Source organism: Trachemys scripta, chromosome 4 (assembly GCF_013100865.1).
Source record: "Trachemys scripta elegans isolate TJP31775 chromosome 4, CAS_Tse_1.0, whole genome shotgun sequence".
Taxonomy (NCBI): Eukaryota; Metazoa; Chordata; order Testudines; family Emydidae; genus Trachemys; species Trachemys scripta.
The window spans coordinates 12,150,851-12,169,933 of NC_048301.1; the positions used below are offsets into that span (position 1 = coordinate 12,150,851).

A 19,083-nucleotide genomic window follows, 5' to 3' on the forward strand; every position below is an offset into this window, starting at 1 on the left:
GCCAAGGAACTGCGGCTAAGCTAACCCTAGAATAGCATTGTTAACCCCAGCACTTGCAAGAAGCAGTGTGTTTTTCTTAATGACTGCAAGATGGTCAGTCCTCACCTTTACATCTCCAGAATTACTGTATTAGTTATTACATGAAATGTCACCGCCTCCAACAGCAGAGTGCTGCTTAGCATCATACTGGAGCTTTGGTCCAGTACTGAGTCGGAAGGAAGAGAACAAGAGGCAGTGTGTTGGTCACTGTCGGCAGACAGGATAATGGGCTGGATGGACCTTTGGTCTGACCCAAGATGGCCATTCTTATGTTCTTATGTGTTCTAGCTGTTAGAGCAGGGTATGTCTACACACCAGTCTCAGGGTTTGATTGCAAACTAGCTTTGATCTAGCTAACATGGCTACCGGAACAGTGATACTGCAGCAGTACATGTTTCAGTGCAGCCTAGCTGCCTGAGTAATTATCCAGGTCGGTTTGTACAGTCCATGCTAAAGTCTGTGCTGGTCAGGGCCGGCTCCAGGCACCAGTGCAGGAAGCAGGTGCTTGGGGCGGCCAATGGACAGGGGTGGCATGTCGAAGAATGAAGTGGCGCAGTAGAGCTGCCGCTGAAGTGTCGCCAATCGCGGCCCTTTTTTTTTTCTTCGCCGCTTGGGGCGGCAAAAAAAGCTGGAGCCGGCCCTGGTGCTGGTGAGTCTTCCTATTCTAGCTAGATGAAAGCTAGCTCAGGTATGTCTACAAGAGCGGCAATCACACCCATGACTGCAGTGTAGCTATACGATCGCAGCAGGAGACCTGACTTCCATCCCTTCCGGTCTGCTGTGTGACTTGGGCAAGTTGCTTAAGCTCTCGGGGCCCATAAAATGGAGATAGTAATAATCAAGGTCATGTTCACTGGGAAGTTATCTCCAGTTGGACGACATGCGGTGAAAAGATCAGATTACCTCACACTTCAGAAGACAATATCCACGTGAAAGAGGTAATAAGGACAGAATCTCTTAGCTACTCCGATCAAGTGAAAGGAAAGGACCTTGAGTTCTTAGAGCAGAGCAGAGCCCAATACCTGCAACTGTGTTAACAAAATTCTAAAAAAGCTTTCTCAAGATGCGTGTTTACCTACCCAGAAAGGGAAAGTTCAATTGTGCGGACACTTCAGCTAGAAAGTTCATTTTATATTCAAGACCAAGGAGAGAAAAAGCAACCCAAACAGAATTGAAAAAAAACTTGGTAGAGTTGTGGGACTCACTTTAGATTAATAAAGCTTCAAGCACAGATGGCATTGCCAATAAATTAAAAGAAATAATGCTTTACTGAAACCCTTTCTTATTTTCCCAGGTTGTATGAGGCTATGATTAGAGCTCTTCAAAAACAAAGAAAAGAAAAAAAGAAACCTGGGGCAATATTCATCCTATCGATCCCTCTCAGTGAGTAATACCGATTCCAACATCTCTGTGAACAACATTGGCTTGAGGTTTGAAGGAATTATTTTGTTATTGGCAACCCAAAACACACTTATTTCCAATAGATGTTCCTGTCTAGCCCTCACAGAGGGTAGGATTTGTATGTTTATCAAAAAGGAGCCCTTCCAGAAGAACTTTAATCTCCACGGTCCTACATGCTTTTATTTGGACACACAATATGGGGGAGGGTATGTTTAGTTTTAGTCAATTCTGGCTCAGCAGATAGGAATCTTTTAAAGCAGAAGTTCTCAATAAAGCACAATATCGGTGCATGGTACTAGCCACAAGTGATCTCTCTCCACCCATTTTTCCCTTAGTCACCCTGCAATCAGAACAAACACTTTGGGGTTCAAGATTAGGATCAGAAGTGAATTCCCCCTTATAAGGAATCAGCTGAAGGCTGATGCACACTTACATCCTACTCTTCCGGAGGGCTTACATGGGATGTAAATGGTACGTAGGCAGGCCTTCTGCCCAGGAGTGTGTCTCATCCCCTGAGAATAAGCGCTGTCCTCTGATATAACAGCTCTTGCATCTATACAGAAGGCCACACAGCTTAAGGATCAAAGCAAAAGTCTAGGAGCCAGGAGGATCTGGGATTCTAATCCTGGATGAATAACTGGGACCTGGGGAAAGTTACTGGAGCTTCTGGAAACTCCAAGGAGACCAGTTGTAGAAGCAGGACGTCACTGAATACTAAATGTTACTTCTAAGTGAAACTGAGCTGTCTGGGGTGAATAAATTACGGGACAGAGGAAGGAGACAAGAATATTGCCTGTACTATGAAATACAAGAAAAGATCTTTAAATTTCAGATATAAAAAAGCACCATTATTATTTATATTGCAGTAGCGCCTACAAACAGAATAGAGATCTTATAGTCCAAGTATAATCCAAGAGACAGCAGGTGGATATAGACAGATGGGCAACACAAGGAAACTGTCTCAAAAAGTACAGAGACAGGCAGGTTAGAGCAGAGCCAAGACCCCAACCCCTCGATGCTAGTCAGCAGCGCTCGGCTGGTATAGCGTGCCCGGATCATGGTCTGGCAGCTGCCGAGTGCGCTTCCAAAGACATTGCACCTAAGCAGGCCGTTCGTCTGGTTTTAAAACATACAGTCCTGCATTATTCTGGTTAGTCCACATCCAGTACTGATTTAAAACCAATCTGGTATCAGGCACAGAGGACACCATTTTGAAGAGCTCACCGTTCCGCCCCCACCTGGGGCAGGGCAGGTGTGTAACCCGCACAATCTAGGGCATGCTCTTCAAAATGGCATTCTCCATGAGGCATGATCTTTCAAGGTAACGCCGATGGGAGCAGGCCCACGGCATTCCTAGAAACTCCAAAATACTAGACATTTTTGGTAATGTGCTAGTGGACACTTTAACTGCACCTGCCTCCTGCACATCCCTGTAACAGCTGCTGCTAGTCCACACCCCCCACCAGCAGCAGGGATAGAGACCTCAACCACTCAAATACCAGGGTGAGTATGTTTGACTAAGTTTTTGGTTTTTCACTTCAATAGCCCAAGTCTCTCATATAGTAAATGGTTTAAAAAGCAGCAAGTTCCAAATCAGGATCAGATGAGAACTACAGTGAACCTCTAAAACATCAAAAACCTTCCAGCACCATCCCCTTTGCGCCCTTCCCTTCCTCATCATAAAGGGCTCTTATTGGCTCATGCAAGATCCATCTAAGCCATCTGAGACTTTTGTACCTCCCCCACCTATCCCTGAGTAGCTGGTGTCAGAAACCACGAAGGGGATGGACAGGCCTAATGGTCAGAGCCAGAACCAGGAGTCCAGAATGATGTTAGAACAAGACCGGAACAAGAGCAGGGCTGGAGCAAGCTAACACTTGTAGAGTCTGTTATCACTACCAGGAAGGAGAGAATTCTAAGCCATGAAGCAACATTGCACAGTACTAAGCTGCCATTTCTCCTGGTAGACTTATATACCTCCCCTAAGAGTCACCAGACCAGCTCCTGGCTTCTGGATTGGCCGGAGCCTAGCACAGGAATGACTCATAAAAAAAATACTCTAATAAATTTGTTAGTCTCTAAGGTGCCACAAGTACTCCTGTTCTTTCATCAATGCACGTGGTTTAATCAGACTCTTGTTGGGGGATGAGTCATTACTTTATAACTGGAGAGAGACTGCAAATGCCTATATCAAATTGACCAAGAGAGGGAGATAAGGGTTGTAGCCAGCAGGTGGCTCCATTGATTTGCCTGGCTTTACCCTCCTATTCATTATCAGCTCCCAGGCAGGGGAGCAGCGTACAAAAGGAGCTCATCTTTGAGCTGATCCTGATTTCGTTGCGGTCTAGCAGGGAGTAAGCCAGGCTAGACTAGTTTTTAAACTGCAGGAGGTTTGCAGGCTGGGTAGTTGGCATCAGCGGGCTGCCTAGCTTCACCCAACAGTCTGTAATAAACAGCTGCAGGTGGCATGACTCTCCTCAGCCCTGCTTACACAAAACTTTATACGTGGAAGCCACCCATACTACCTTTGGCCTGATCTTCAGGTATTCTGTGCTTCAGCCTGTTCTACTGCTGAGGCTGTCGTTTCACGGGAGGGCTGGGGATTTCTAGCTTAGGGATTCAGATCCTTTGATTCCAAAAGATCTCTGCACTGCAAGGGTACCTAGGAACAGAATGTGGAATTACAGTAGCCTTTGGGAAGGGCTTAGCCCCTCCTAGGTTTACACTGTATCACTGGGCCTTGTTAGTTAATCTGTGTCCTTGTGTAACTGATTTGAAACTGCTCTCAGTCAATAAGATCTGAGCCGGAACCTCTTGTATACATCGTACTGGACATTGATATGGGGTTTCCCCATTGTCCCATTGAACCGGCAAAGGAATTCTCTGCTGCTTCTAAAACTCAAGGCTGAAATGGAAAAAAATATTCTGCGGAGGGAAGTGCCTAATAACTTGGTTGTCGGTGTTAGTGGCTGACCCTAGTTTACCGTCATGTCTGACAAAAATCCTCTTTTTGTTGTTGTCGTTGATGGGAAGAATGAAGGCCTAGACAGATGTGGCTTTTTGTATGAGCAAATATTTCTAAGTCTCTCGGCACAACTGGAGGTAATAGGTAAGGATGGATAGTAAATTGATCTAGCCAAACTTACTCTGACATAGCTTTAACTGGCCACATAAACCTTTTGGAAGAAGCTGCTATTTCAAAGCTGCTATTTGAAAATGTTGCCATATTGCTGTTCCTCGATATATTCAGCCAACAATGTCGGACCAAAATCAGCTCAGATTTCTTATTACATGTGTGTGAAAAAGACCCTTTCTGTTTTCCCCTTACCTTGATAGGTTTATAAAGATACATTTATTATCCCAAGCAGAAGCTTGATTTCATCTCTTTCTCATAGCAGTTTTTTCAGAATTAAGAGCACCTTTTGAGTGCTGTTAAGCACAATCCAATTCCCACATCTTCTGAGAGTTCCCAAGGCTGCTCCACTTTTGTGCTGTTCTACGCTACAGCCTGGCAGAAGCTGCTGGATACTACCCATACTTCCTTTTCCTTTATCTTTGCCTCCAACTTCATTTCTATTATGGAATCAATAATCAAGGTATTTCCTACAGAACCACGTGGATCTTATTAACTCTTCTAACTGACTAACACCAGATGGCCTGTGTAGATTCAGATTTTTCTTTTCCACCTCACTAGGGACTATCAAATTTTTACTTTTAATATAATGGGCTTAATTGACGACTACGCTCCTCCAGTATTACACTGTGTAACTTCTTTGGTTTCAGCTGAGTGTAAAAACCGAGCAACAGAGTCATCGCTTGGACCCATTGTGCCTAGGCCTAAGTGTGAATTGCATTTCTCTCTGAAGGCCCAATCATGCAAACACTAAGGGCTTGTCTACAGTTGAAAGTTGATTTTTGATTAAGGAAGGTGTGACGTTATTGACATGAACTGGGACCCTATAGATCATTGCTGCAACCAAAGTCCTGTAGTGGCACCAAATCTTGTATAAAGGGGGTCAAATAGGGTGTCTAAGACAAGATTATGGTTTGCTGGTTATGGTTTTGCTATCTGTATATGTGTATCAATTTTGTAGTTGCAGTTATGAATATTGGCTCTATACTGTCTGTATTTCAAACTTCTGCTATGCTTCTGGGTGACACCCCCAGACAAGTTGGTGTCAGCTCTGTCTAGCCTGCTTGATGGCCCATTAAGGACCATCAGCTATACAACTGACCCACTGAGAGAAGGCAGATACGCCTTGTAACTCAGCAAAGTATGCAGGGACTTGCCCATGTGACTCCAGACTCCATTTTGCTGTAATTTTCCACAGTAAGAACAAAAAGTCGTTCTTACACCTGGAAAAGACTATAAAAGGCTGATGCCTCATCTCCATCTTGTCTTCAATCCTGCTTCTTACCTCTGGAGGGACTTTGCTACAAATGGAAGCTCGACACAAAGAACTGATGACCCATCCCAGCTGTGGATGTACTCCAGAGACTTTATTTGAACCTGCAGTTTATTCCATCACTGCTACAAGCCTGAACCAAGAATTTCACCATTACTGTATGTAATTGATTCCATTTAACCAATTCTAGCTCTCATCTATATCTTTTTCCTTTTATGAATAAACCTTTAGATTTTAGATTCTAAAGGATTGGCAACAGCGTGATTTGTGGGTAAGATCTGATTTGTAGATTGACCTGGGTCTGGGGTTTGGTCCTTTGGGATCGAGAGAACCTTTTTTCTTTTACTGGGGCATTGGTTTTCACAATCATTTGTCCCCATAACGAGTGGCACTGGTGGTGATACTGGGAAACTGGAGTGTCTAAGGGAATTGCTTGTGTGACTTGTGGTTAGCCAGTGGGGTGAAACCAAAATCCTCTTTCTCTGGCTGGTTTGGTTTGCCTTAGGGTAGAAAAACCCCAGCCTTGGGCTGTAACTGCCCTGCTTTAAGCAATTTGTCCTGAATTGGCACACTCAGTTGGGTCCCACCAGAACCAGCATCGGTACAGAAGGGTATGAATTTAAAATATAATCAATATTCCTGAATGACTCCACAGGTGGAAACTCATATTCCATAATAAGAGTGTCCAAACATGGAGCCGATCAGGAACAATTCATTGTGCAGACAAGCCCTTACATAATGCATAATGTAGTTCCACTGAGCACTACGCTGGATAGTGTTTGCAGGACAGGGTCATAAGCCTTTTTATTGCATCAGTCATTGAAAGGAGATATGACTAGAGAAAGTAGAAGTTGCCTTTGGGAAAAACAAAACAACATACCCGGACAATTTAACCACAGGCTTATTTTTGTGATTTTAGAAGTTACTATGGCAGGTGTCATTACAAGAAGGCAGATAGGATTGTTAATGTTTAGATGTATTTGGAAGCTGATTCTGGTTCAACAAGAGAAACCTGATTGTTTGTCTTCTTTTAGATCTAAGACTTTCAACTAGACACAGCTTGAACAGACTCTGGAAAACAGACCAAGAAAACAAAGTGATGGTCCAAATATACATTTTTCATTTGTTCTGAGGAACATAGCTGTTGATATCAACAGACATTTTAAGTGCTTCATTTGTGCTCTGAAGAGAGGGAAGAGGAACTGGCGAGGAGCTGTATAAATTCTCTGGAGAAAATAACCCATATAATCTATATTCCAGGGATCATTCATCCTACTTTAGTCAAGGGCCACTCACCAGAGAGGTGCTTCCTGCTGGTTGTCTCAGGGATTAGCTCTTTCAGCCAGCACACCCTCTCCTGGTGGTGCCTCTACTGCCATCTTTTCCGCCTGCAGACCCGTCTCAGCCCAGGAACCACAGTGTCCTTTTCATCATTCCACCCTCCAGCCATGCCACCATCCATGTTTCCCCCTTTGGGGGGGGGAGGGGTGATGGGGGGAAGAAAGTATCTCCCAGTTCTATAGTCCAGCCACTTCCCCAGTGACCCCATTACTTTGGATCCCAGCCCAGGGACCCTGTAGACAGCAGCCTTCTGCTGCTTCTCCTTAACTTCTCTGGCAATACTGCTTCAATTCCTTCCCCTGCAGCCCCAGCACCTTTTTCGCCCTCTTTTCAGGGCCTCCAGCCTGCAAGTCCCAGCAGCCAGCCAGGAGCTCCCTCTTGCTCCCCCAGTCCCTGCCAGCAACTGCTCTGTCCAAGGTGCTAACTTCCTGCAGCCTGCTGGGAACACAGTCCTTTCCCCTTGGACTCCCTGCAGGTACTGAGTGTCTCTGTCCCAGCAGCTCCTTTTATGTAAGCCCACTGGGCCCTGATTGGCTGCTCCCTGCACAGCCTCCCTAGGCTGCTTTGAACCCCTTCCTCTAAATCCAGTTCTTTAAAATTAACCAGCAAGGAGTTAAGGAATCAGAATTATTTACTTCACACATTGCTCCTGTCCAGTTTAATAAGACCCATGCAACAGATTTTACACGTGAAACATGAAACAGTTTTTCCAAGCAAGATTTAGTCAGCCAGAGTGATGTCAGATCAGACTCAAACTCAATCTGCCCTCAGCAGGGAAAGAGCAGCCTGGCAGTTGAGGATCTCGCAAAATGCTTCAGAGGAAACTACCACCCCCAGAGCAGGTTGGAAATGGATTTATAGGGGAAAGAACTGCCAAATGCAAGGAACTGAACCCCTGGCAGAGATGCAAGTTATAATCACACAATACATGATAGAGGCTGAAGATAAAAGGACTCGAGAATGGTGATCTCTCTCTTTTTTAAACCTTCCACTGGCCCACACCTCAGGTCCACCGCTCACCTCAGATGGCTGCCAGCACCCATTTCAATTCCTAACACGTTCAGCTTCGGCGTACAAGGATGGGAAATTCATGTCATGTCGACAATAAGGCAGACAACTAAAGCTGTGACCAAAGAAGTTTGGAGAAGAGGCTGACTCTGTCCTTGAAGGTTTTTATGTTGCCTTGTGCAATAGAGATCACCAAACAGCTGGTGACTTCGCATACAGTGCAAGCTGCAATGGTTAGGCCCAGGAGACTGATCTAGGCCATGGCTTTCCTAGACTGGTGGTTTGCCCAGGTGGGGATACCTGGTCTGGTCATGCAATCCAGGGCTAGAGATAAGCTGGGCACAGACTGAATATAATTTCATGTAGGCCTTGCTTTGTAACCTTCACCAGTGCTGCCTCACATACCATGACGCATGTACCTGGAACAGACTTCTCCCACGAAATGCCAGGAAACCGGCACTGAAAAGAATGCAGCAGCAGTAGCAAAATGCTTGACTAACCGCTACTCTTCCCTGTCCTAGCAGGCCTCACTTTGCTGCACCTCTCCTCCAGCAGAGGGCGCCCAACTTTCCCTTTGAAGCTCAGTTTTCAGCACTTACCTTAGCCAGCTAGTCTGTCCGCAGAGTAATACGGTGCGAGGCTTTGGAAACAAAGGGCTAGAACGGGTGCACTGAGTGGATTCTCCGTTAAATGGGATGTTATTTGACCGGGGACACAGAGCCAGATTCTGATCCCGGTGACACAGGTGTCCATCTGGAGTACTTGCACTGACTACAGTGATGCTACTCTGGATTTAGTGAATAAGTTAAGTATACAGCCCGGGGGGGTTCTGAGCAAAAAAGGCAAAACAAGGAACACTCCCCCTTAAAGAAAGAAGAGAAGAGTTGCTCTTACCAAGGCCCTGGTTTTGCTGTTCCCATTCAATGGTGTCTGGAACTTGGTAAGATACTCCTGCCAGCTGGGCTGCAGAGTCTCCTATGCCAACGACAGGCTCCTGGGAAGTTTCACTAGGAAGAGTGAAACCTGGCAGCTCCGTGTCACCCTCCATGCTTTCCTCCATTGAGTCTGTATCTCTGTCTTCCTCCTCTTCCTCTTCTTCATCCTCTTCTTCATCCTCCTCCTCCTCCCCCTCTGGACAAACAGAAACCAAGACAAAAACCCCAGTGAGAAAGATCCTACAAAGCTGAAGATTTATACGTCTGTGTCATCAGACTCTACTAACTGGGTTTGCTACCAGAACAGGTTTTATTTCCTTTATGCAGAAAGACAGATTGATTATTTGAACCAGGCTGTCTCAGTTTTATAGGGTATGTGACACCGAGGAATGGGTTCATTTGGAAAAGCTATCAGCTTTCTGAAGTTGCTAAGTAATTATGTTCTGTCTTCAAGTTATTCTCAGCCAATAAGATGTGTGCTAAGGACGTCTGGTGTCAGTGGTGGAGTACATTGTCATTCAGTATCCTGAGTGTGTGTGTATTTGTGTGTGTGTGTGTACGTACACCCAACAAACATGTGCCTGTCTTGACAATTTTCAATTCAAGTGAGAAATGTTTTCTTAGTTTCCAAGCTTTAATGCAGCAACAATTTGCTTCTGTTTAATATTATCAATATTTTCACAGCACCCAAACACACGCCAAGTTATTTCCCAGCACAATTAGACACAGTCCTGGCTCCAAAGAGCTTACAGCCAGAAGAAGCCTCGATCCTGCAATCAGATCTGCTAAGGCAGATGCATGGGCCCACACGGAGTCCCACTGATTTGTGCTGGCACATGTGTTTTCAGTGAGGATCACAGCAGGGACTGGATGGGGCAAGGAAGGACAAGGGTTACAGCAGTGTCACATGGTTATTTAGTTTAGGCAAATGTACGTCTAGATGGCTCCATTTTAAAAAAAAAAAAAACATTTGAGTCACTCTTACAAAAATAGTGGGCCACATCCCCAGCTGGTGTAAACTGGCATGGCTCCATCAGCTACGCTGATTTACCCAGCTGAAAATTTGACCCACTGTGTCTTCAGAAAGTCTTTGAAAGAATCCCGTAGTATTAGGATAGCGTGTGACCCTCTTTTCACCTGGTTGCTAGAGTGCTGGACATCTGAAAAGGCAGTAAGCTGATAAATAATGATCAGAAATATTTTTGCAAGCCAGCCTACACAAACATATAAATAAATGGAGATATTCCATCTCCTAGAACTGGAAGGGACCTTGAAAGGTCATTGAGTCCAGCCCCCTGCCTTCACTAGCAGGAGCAAGTACTGATTTTGTCCCAGATCCCTAAGTGGCCCCCTCAAGGATTGAACTCACAACCCTGGGTTTAGCAGGCCAATGCTCAAACCACTGAGCTATCCCTCCCCCCTACATAATATCACTGTAGTTTATCGTTTATGTAAAGCTCACTTTGATCTGTTACAAACTGCTCTACAGACGTAATCAGAGTGGAAGACGGTCATTGTACATCTGGAGGTGTATTCTAGTCAGTAGGCCTCAGCCTGTGTTAAAAAGAAACATTCTAGGAAAAATCCACGTTTGCCATTTGGATACTCCTAACAGGAGAGTCATTTGGGCTCAGAACTGTCCCACGTATACTACTGCCTTGGCAGTTAGCTGGAGCAGCTCAGCTTAGATAAGGCTGGAAAACTCAAATACTTATCACGACCCTGAGAGCTGTACCTTATTTAACATGGCTCTGCTTTCCCCTGCTACAGGATGCGTTTACACTTGAACAGGTCTGGGTCCAGGAGTGAACTAGTAACCGAGCTGGAATAACTTTTGGAAAGGACGTTGCTTTGTGGGGGGGACACCCACGTTTTGAATTCATTGGTTTTTGAGTTCCTCCCTCTACTTAATATTTCAGAGATGAGAATGACATTATAGTTGACAAGGCTTCGGTGTGCCGTGCTGCATTAGTATCAAAGACTGGTGCATGACACAATATCATCAGGGATTTGGTTTAAAAGGCTACATTGCTTTTCAGATCTTCAGATGAGACAATTTCACTTTGAAGAGTTTTATTCAATTCCAGAACTTTATGCAAGTGATGCGCTATTTGGATTTAGCGTAAAGATCATTCCTAAGAACAATTACGCCATGCAGAGTACTGAATAGAACTTCAGGGTACCATCAGCCCCTTAGATTCTCATTACCTTTGATAGGAAAAAGGCAGGAGTATTTCATCCCCCTGGTGGCTTTGTCCTTCTGCTTTTCCTGTCCTTTCAAATCAACGACAAGGACTTTCACTGCCATATTGAATGAGCTCACACCAAAACAGTCAGCCTCTATAAACAGGGCTGGAGCTTATCCCTGGTGGGTCACGAGGTGAATGCTTACAGGAGAGTTACAAAGACAAAATTAATGTTGGTGTTTTGTTCCAGTACCGGGTTTACCATGGCACCAGTGGCTCCATGGCGCTGGGCCCACACTCAGAAGGAGCCCCAGAGTCCGGACCATGGCCCCACCTCCCTTCCCTGCTCTGCCTGCGCTCTGCCCCGAGGCCCCACCCACTGCTCACTCCTCTTCACCCCCATCCCTCCCGCCTGACCCCTGGGTGGGGGGGGAAAAAACACCAGCAGAAACTTGAATATTAGCAGAGTTCCCCCAGGCTCTGACGGAGGGTGGGGAGAGCTGGGCAGCAGGTGACGAAATAGGTATTCGAGGTCAAATCTGAAAAAGATCTAGGGTCAAAAATTTTCACAGCGATTAGTAATTTTTGGGAGCCCAACCTGAGGTGCCTTTCAAAGGGCAGGTAACAGCACTTCTGAAAATCACGCCCCTGCAAAGCATCTGAAGCTGGACAGCCAAAAATCGAAGTGGCCGGAATCACTAGTCACGTCTGAAAAGAGCTGTTACAAAGAGAGATGTGGTCCCTAAGCTGCGATGACCACTTCGTGATCACGTCACAAAGATCAAGGGGATACAAGCCTTCTGGCATAATCACTGGTAAAAATCCCTCTTAGATGGATGGCTCCTGAACGCTGCACCCCTTCTTTCTCTACCCTTTACCGCAAGTTCACAGTCTAAAAAAGGCCTTTAAAATCTCCCTATCCTATCGCGGGCTGTCCACTGTTCCTTAGTGAAACTGTTCAGCACCCGTGAGAGTAGTGAAGAGCGCCACCTGCCAGTCACTGTGAGGAAGTGCTTCCTCCAAACAACAGCACATTTCACAAATGCTGGGAAGGGCAAAAGAGGCAAGAGGAGACAGACAATCCACACGTCCGACCTGATGCTCCCACAGACCAGCATTCAGGGGCAAATGAAATGTGCAGCCAAACCCCAGAATACTCCAGTGAGTGAACCCCACCATGACAATGTTTCCCTGCGCTCATGTACATCATTGGGCACCCCAGGGCTCTGACAGCGCCAGAGGTAAAAGAAAAGAAACAAAAGTGGTTTCAGGTGCCTAGGATGGAAGCCACAATAACCAACAGACTAAGGGAGTGTGCCAGAGCTGCCTGTATGGCAGAGGTTCATGATGAATTTTACTAGGCACCGGCCAATGTAAAAGTAGTGAATTCTGGCCCCAAATCTTTTTCAGATTCTGCCTGCAACACGGAAGAGCTTAGCTGTGACAGGAAGGATGGCCCAGTGGTTAGGACACTAGTTTAGCCCTTGAAAGACATAGGTTCAATTCCCTACTCTGCCAGAGACTTCTTGTGTGACCTTGGGCAAGTTACTTAACCTCTCTGTGCCTCAGATCCCCATCTGTAACAGGGGGATTCTAGCACTGCCCTGCCTCATAGGAAGGTTGTGAGGATAAATATGTTAGAGACTGTGAGGTGCCCAGATACTGCAGTGAGAGGGGTCATATATAGTCTCTTTCTTGTTCAGAGAGTGGGACTACATTTTTGTTTATATGTTAACCCTTAGCTGCTATATCTTCATGTAAACACTAGTTCACAAAGTTAGTGCTATGTTTTTACACTCCCTGTCTCTGGGTCAAATCCTGCCTCTCAATTCATTAGTTTGTTATTATTTGCATTGTGGTGGCACCTATATGCCCCAATCAAGGATTCCCGCCCCATTTTGCTGGGCACTATATACGTAACACAAAGACAGTCTCTGTCCCAAGGAGCTTGCAATCGAGTATGCATTCCCAGCCTCCACTGAAATAAAGGGAAGCAATGCATATGTAGCAGAGGACAGAATCTGAAATGAATGAAAAAATAAAAACCCTGCTCTTCTTTGATGTCAACAGAAGTTTTGCCTTTCAGGAGGCCCCTGGCTCACGAAAGATCAGCAGGGTTTGATCTATAAAATTTGTTATTTTTAGAAGGCTTTAAAACAGGCCGGGGGTGGGGGGGGAACCCTAAGGAACTTAATTGGCTGCTGAGAATACCTAGTTGGAACAGCAATACAGAATAGCTCACGGGCAGCTGGAGTGCTGAGAGCAGGAGGTGTGATACGCCACAGCTCATGTCCCAGTGGACTTTTATTCCCTTAAGCACCTGACAGCTTTTAGAACTTTTTCGGAAGAATGTCCGGACATGGAGAGGTTTAGCTAAGTGTCAAAATACTTATCTGAGCACCTAGGATCCCCAGCTACATTACCTATCACTAGAAATTGTAATTATAACTTACCCCAGGTTGGTCTACTAGCAGTATTGCAGTAACTTTACCAGGGACCTTTCTGATTCCTAGTGGCAAGCAGCCTCTATGTTATGGTTAACAACAAAGATCATTTTACATTACGAAACTGCACAAAACCTCACAGCAGTGTGCAGCACAGAAAAAAGTGTGAGTTCTCTGTGGCGCACGCAAAGGGCGCAGCTCTGCTCTCATCAGTTAGTGGAGTGGCCAGAGAATGGCCAGGGTCACAGATCCCAGTTGCATTTGTGTCAGACAGCCAGAGGAAGTGTTGCGGGTGCAGTGCTGGGAAGCAGACAGGTAGGTCACAGAGGGAAGAGGCAGTTTTGTTCTATGGAACAGCTGGTGCTGTGGTCAGAGAACACGTGGGGCCAGCTTTCCCATCACCAGTGGAGAATGGCCTTGCCCAGGTCCCGGGATTGGCTTCACATTCACTCAAGTTTCTCACTTTGGCATCATCCACTTTCCTTATTATTCCCATGGATTTTAGGTCATTACAAAAATCAGGCAGATTCCAGACAGCAGCAAATCTGAATTGTTTATTAATTATTAGTAGTAGTTGTAGTGACAGTTTCACTTAGAAGCCCTAGTCAAGGACAAGAACTCACTGTGATAGGCACCGTGTCAGATTTCCCACCTCTCCCCTGTGACCATGCTGAAAGAGACAGAAATGAGATGGAAGGCACTAAAAAAAGGTTCCTTGGTACACCTTCTGTATCCAATCCTTGCCCCACATCCATCCCCAGAGGAGGAGGCAGGTGAAGAGTGAGTGACTGAGGGCCCAGAGGGAACCTCAAATGGCACTGCCAGGATGGGGATATCACCCTCCTTGAGGGTACCATATACATGACAGGTCACCTCTCATCTGTTTGCCTTATCACTTTGGAGAGATTACTTAGGGTGAGGGCATTTTCTGCAGCTAGAGGGGGCATCTGATTGTCTGGGACGCAACAACAGGCGTGGGGAGAATTCCTAGTGAGAAATGGGTACCTGACAGACACAGGATAGTAACAACGATAGGTCTATCAATGGCTATTAGCCGGGATAGGCAGGGATGCTGTCCCTAGCCTCTGTTTGCCAGAAGCTGGGAATGAGCGAAAGGGGAAGGATCACTTGATGGATCCTTGTTGTAACCCCACTGGTGTCAATGAAGTTACACCAGGATGAATTTGGCCCTTCATTTTTATTTCAAGAAAACCTTCATGGGAGAAGATTTCAGTATTCAGAACTTCTCCATTACCATTTGTTACATTCTTGTTATCCAGAAGTTTTAAGAAACAGCCATTTGTCCGATTTATAGCAAAGGAGAAATATCTTGTTCTACCCTGAGCAGTAAGATTCTTTTATTAGAAGAAGAAAAATTCATTTGCCCAAATCGTGAATTAAAATTAATGTAATTTTTTAAAAAAATTATAGGGCAGTACCCAAGTTGCTACCTGTGACACACTGTACCTCAGAATGGCACCCTATAACCCCATATTTATCATTATATATTCATATATGGTTGTGATATTTCATACAAAGCATGCCATGTAAGGGATCATATCAAAGGTCATGATCTGCTGAAACCCATTGTTCTGTCCAACTATGTATATTATTAGTGTGTATAAAGTTACTGGAAAACTGGAGGGTGTAGCCTGATGACACGATGTCTAACACCCAACAGTCTGAGATAACCTCAACCAGGCCGAATGGAATGGACGGAGATGGTCAAGGAAAACGTGGGGCAGATCCTGGGAGGTGACTGGTGCGTTGCTCTCGAGAGCACCCTCAAAACGAGGGCTTCTGGCCCCCGCGGTTTTTCACCGGGCCAGGCTGTGCTGGTGAGCGGGAGGATGAAGGGCAGCAGTGGCTAAAACCAGTGTCCCTTCTGCTTGCAGGTCCCTGCCGAGGCTGCCACTGCCTTGGCAGTGGGGGTGGTCAGCATGGCTGCCATCAGACTGAGGAGTATGCAACCCCAGTGAGCGGAGGGTGGCCTTTAGGCCGTGTAGCCTCGCGTCTGTCTGGTCAGAGAACAGGCCAACCCTGTCAAACAGGAGGTCCTGCATAGAGGCCTGCATCTCTAGGACAGGCCGGTGGTCTGGAGCCAGGAATTATGCCTCATGACCACCACCAAGGTGACCACCCTGGCAGCAGAATTAGTCGCATCCCAGGCCATCTGGAGGGAGCACTGAGCTGCCGCGGTACCTTCCTCCCCCAGAGCCCCGAACTCTTGAGCCGCCGCCTGGGACATGGAGTCCTTAAACTTGAGGGAGTCCCACAAGTTAAAATTATAGCACCCCAAAAGGGCCTGGTGGTTTGCCACCCGGAACTGGAAACTGGCCATGGAATAAATCTTGCCTCCAAAAAGGTCCAATCTCTTGGCCTCCTTATTTTTGGGGGTGGAACTGGCTGGCCCCTGCTTGTCCTTTTCGCTGGCCGCCAATATGACCAACAAAATACTTCTTTTCCGCCATCTTGGAAGTGGGCAGAATGGAGAATGGGGCTTGTCAGATGGTCTTGGCAATATTCAGTACCCCTTCATGTACCAGGAGTGCGACACAAGCGGGGGTGGATGACGAAAGCACACTCAATAGCACAGCCAATTGCTCCTCCATTTCCTCCGCCTTCAGGTCCAAGTTGGTGGCCACCCGGAGAAGCAGCACTTGATGCTCTCTGAAGTCATCTAGTGGACTAGCCCAGGAGGGCCCCGCCACTGTCTCGTCCGGAGAGGGGGAGGATGATTGGACTACAGGGGGAGGGCCCAGGGCATCTTCCCCTTCAGGGGAAGGGGGTCACGGGGTGGGCACCTGCTCCTCCATCACAGCGCCCACCAGTGCGTCCTAAACCAGGCCCAGTGCCATCAGTGCCGCTGGTGCCGACTAAGGTTTGTCTGATGCGGCGACCGAGGACTGGTGGGACTGGGCCATTGGCATAACGAGTACGCCCCAGGCATTCCAAAAGGGCCATTGTGTCAGCCACTGGCCCTGATGCCAGGTTGGCATCGCCAAAGCGGATGCACCTTCCGGAGCCCAGTCACGCTGCTGTCTAGGCGAGGGACTGAACTCCCCCTCCATGCCGGAGAAGTCCTCTTCCTCCGGAGACCAGGGCAGGGCCGTTGAAGCCTGGGTCTGGTGGCTAACCATCGCTGCAGGTGACTGGTGCCTGGAATATCCAACCGGTGCCGAGCGTAGGGGAGCAGCGCCAAGCTGGGGAGCATCCCCGAGGCCTCAGTGACGGTGACTGTTGGCGTGAAGATGACCAGGGGCGACTGTGAGATGATCAGCATCTCTCTCTAGGCGAGCCCTGGCGTGAGGACGGAGACTGGAAATGCGGTGCCGGTGACCCGTAGCGGTGAATCAGCGACCTGGGCTGACGAGGAGACCAATAGCGTGGCGACACAAGGCTCTGCCTTGGCTCTGGAGACCAGCGGTGTTCACTCGCCTTCTGGGAGGCCCTCACAGCCAACTTGCCCTTGTGGGGAGCTTTAGTTGGATGGCAGGAGCACTTGTTGCTCCCCAGGCACCGGGAGCTTAGAGGGTGTTGATTGCGTCATCAGCCTGGGTCCCCTACCACTCCCCGGAGTCGGTGGTGGGTCCCTTAGGGGGTACTCCCTGGAGCAGTGCCCCCTTGCAGCTCCGGTGTGGATAGGTGCCCCCAGCAGGGTCCTTTTCCCAATGCCCCTTGATCCGGCTTGCTCAGTGCCGGGTCTCTCTTCTTGGACACCAGCAAAGGGAACCGGTGCTGGGAAGAGCCCGGTACCGGATGTGCGCTACACACCGAAGTTGAAGCCCTGGGAGACGAGCAGCCTCCATGAGGAGGACCCTCAAGCAAATGTCGCGTTCTTTCTGTATCCTGGGATGAAAGTTTTTACAAATGCAATACTTCTCTTTTATATGGGATTCCCCCAGGCACTTCAAACAGCTGCCATGCAGGTTACTAACAGGCATAAGCCTGTTGCAGTCTGAGCAGAGCTTAAACCCCTCTAAATCAATGGCAGAGCGCTATCTGGTCGACCCCAGTACTCCAGCTCTCTGAGAAGAGTAAGGGAAGTCAACCGGAGATCGTCTCCTGTTGACGCAGTGCAGTGAAGACACCGGGGTAAGTCGATCTAAGCTATGTCGACTCCACCTACGTTATTCATGTAGCTGGAGTAGCGTGACTTAAGTGGACTTACCCCGGTAGTGAAAACAAACCCTAAGAGACCAACACTACAGATGTATGGAGAGGAGATATTTGGATTCTGATCCAAATCCACATCCCAAAAGTCTAAGTGGATGCAGACATTGTGTTTCGATTCTTGCTCATCTCCAATCAGAAGAGACCTCATGCACTAAAGATCCTTTGAAACAGCTGCCACAAAATGAGAACAATGCAAATTATTCAACCAGAGAAGCATGGGTTTGCTTTGTATTATGATCAGAAATACTACCTGAACAATCATAGAATATCAGGGTTGGAAGGGACCTCAGGAGGTCATCTAGTCCAACCCCCTGCTCAAAGTAGGACCAATCCCCAACTAAATCATCCCAGCCAGGGCTTTGTCAAGCCGGGCCTTAAAAACCTCTAAGGAAGGAGATTCCACCACCTCTCTAGGTAACCCATTCCAGTGCTTCACCCCCTCCTAGTGAAAGAGTTTTTCCTAATATTCAACCTAAACCTCCCCCACTACAACGTGAAACCATTACTCCTTGTTCTGTCATCTGCTACCACTGAAAACAGTCTAGATCCATCCTCTTTGGAACCCCCTTTCAGGTAGTTGAAATCAGCTATCAAATCCCCCCTCATTCTTCTCTTCTGCAGACTAAACAATCCCAGTTCCCTCAGCCTCTCCTCATAAGTCATGTGCTGCAGCCCCCTAATCATTTTTGTTACCCTCCGCTGGACATCCTTCTTGTAGTGTGGGGCCCAAAACTGGACACAGTACTCCAGATAAGGCCTCACCAATATCAATTAGAGGGGAGTGATCATGTCCCTTGATCTGCTGGCAATGCCCTTACTTATACAGCCCAAAATGCCGTTAGCCTTCTTGGCAACAAGGCCACACTGTTGACTCATAAGAGTTCTATGTAAGCTCAGAAGCTTGTCTCTTTCTCTCACCCACAGAACCTAGTCCAATAAGAGATATTACCTCACCCACCTTGTCATTCTAATGAGCTGCATTTCCAGCAGCATTATCCAAATTGCCTGCACACTGAGCAGGGCTGAGGAGATGTGGAGTGTGAGGTAATATCTTTTATTGCACCAGCTTCTCTTTTTGAGAGAGACAAGCTTTCAAGCTTACAAAGGGCTCTTCTTCAGGTCTGGGAAACTTACTCAGAGTATCACA

The 19,083-nt window shown here is 47.0% G+C and overlaps 1 protein-coding gene across 2 annotated transcripts in view; it reads right to left on the reverse strand.

Moving 5' to 3' along the window:
• The window catches only part of ARMH4 (armadillo like helical domain containing 4), a 112,474-nt gene that overhangs the window by 58,824 nt on the left and 34,567 nt on the right, over positions 1 to 19,083 (reverse strand). For both annotated transcript variants that reach the window (XM_034768911.1, XM_034768910.1), the window contains exon 5: positions 9,090 to 9,326. In XM_034768911.1, the coding sequence (XP_034624802.1) occupies positions 9,090 to 9,326 (237 nt within the window). The remainder of the gene's footprint in view (positions 1 to 9,089; positions 9,327 to 19,083) is intronic.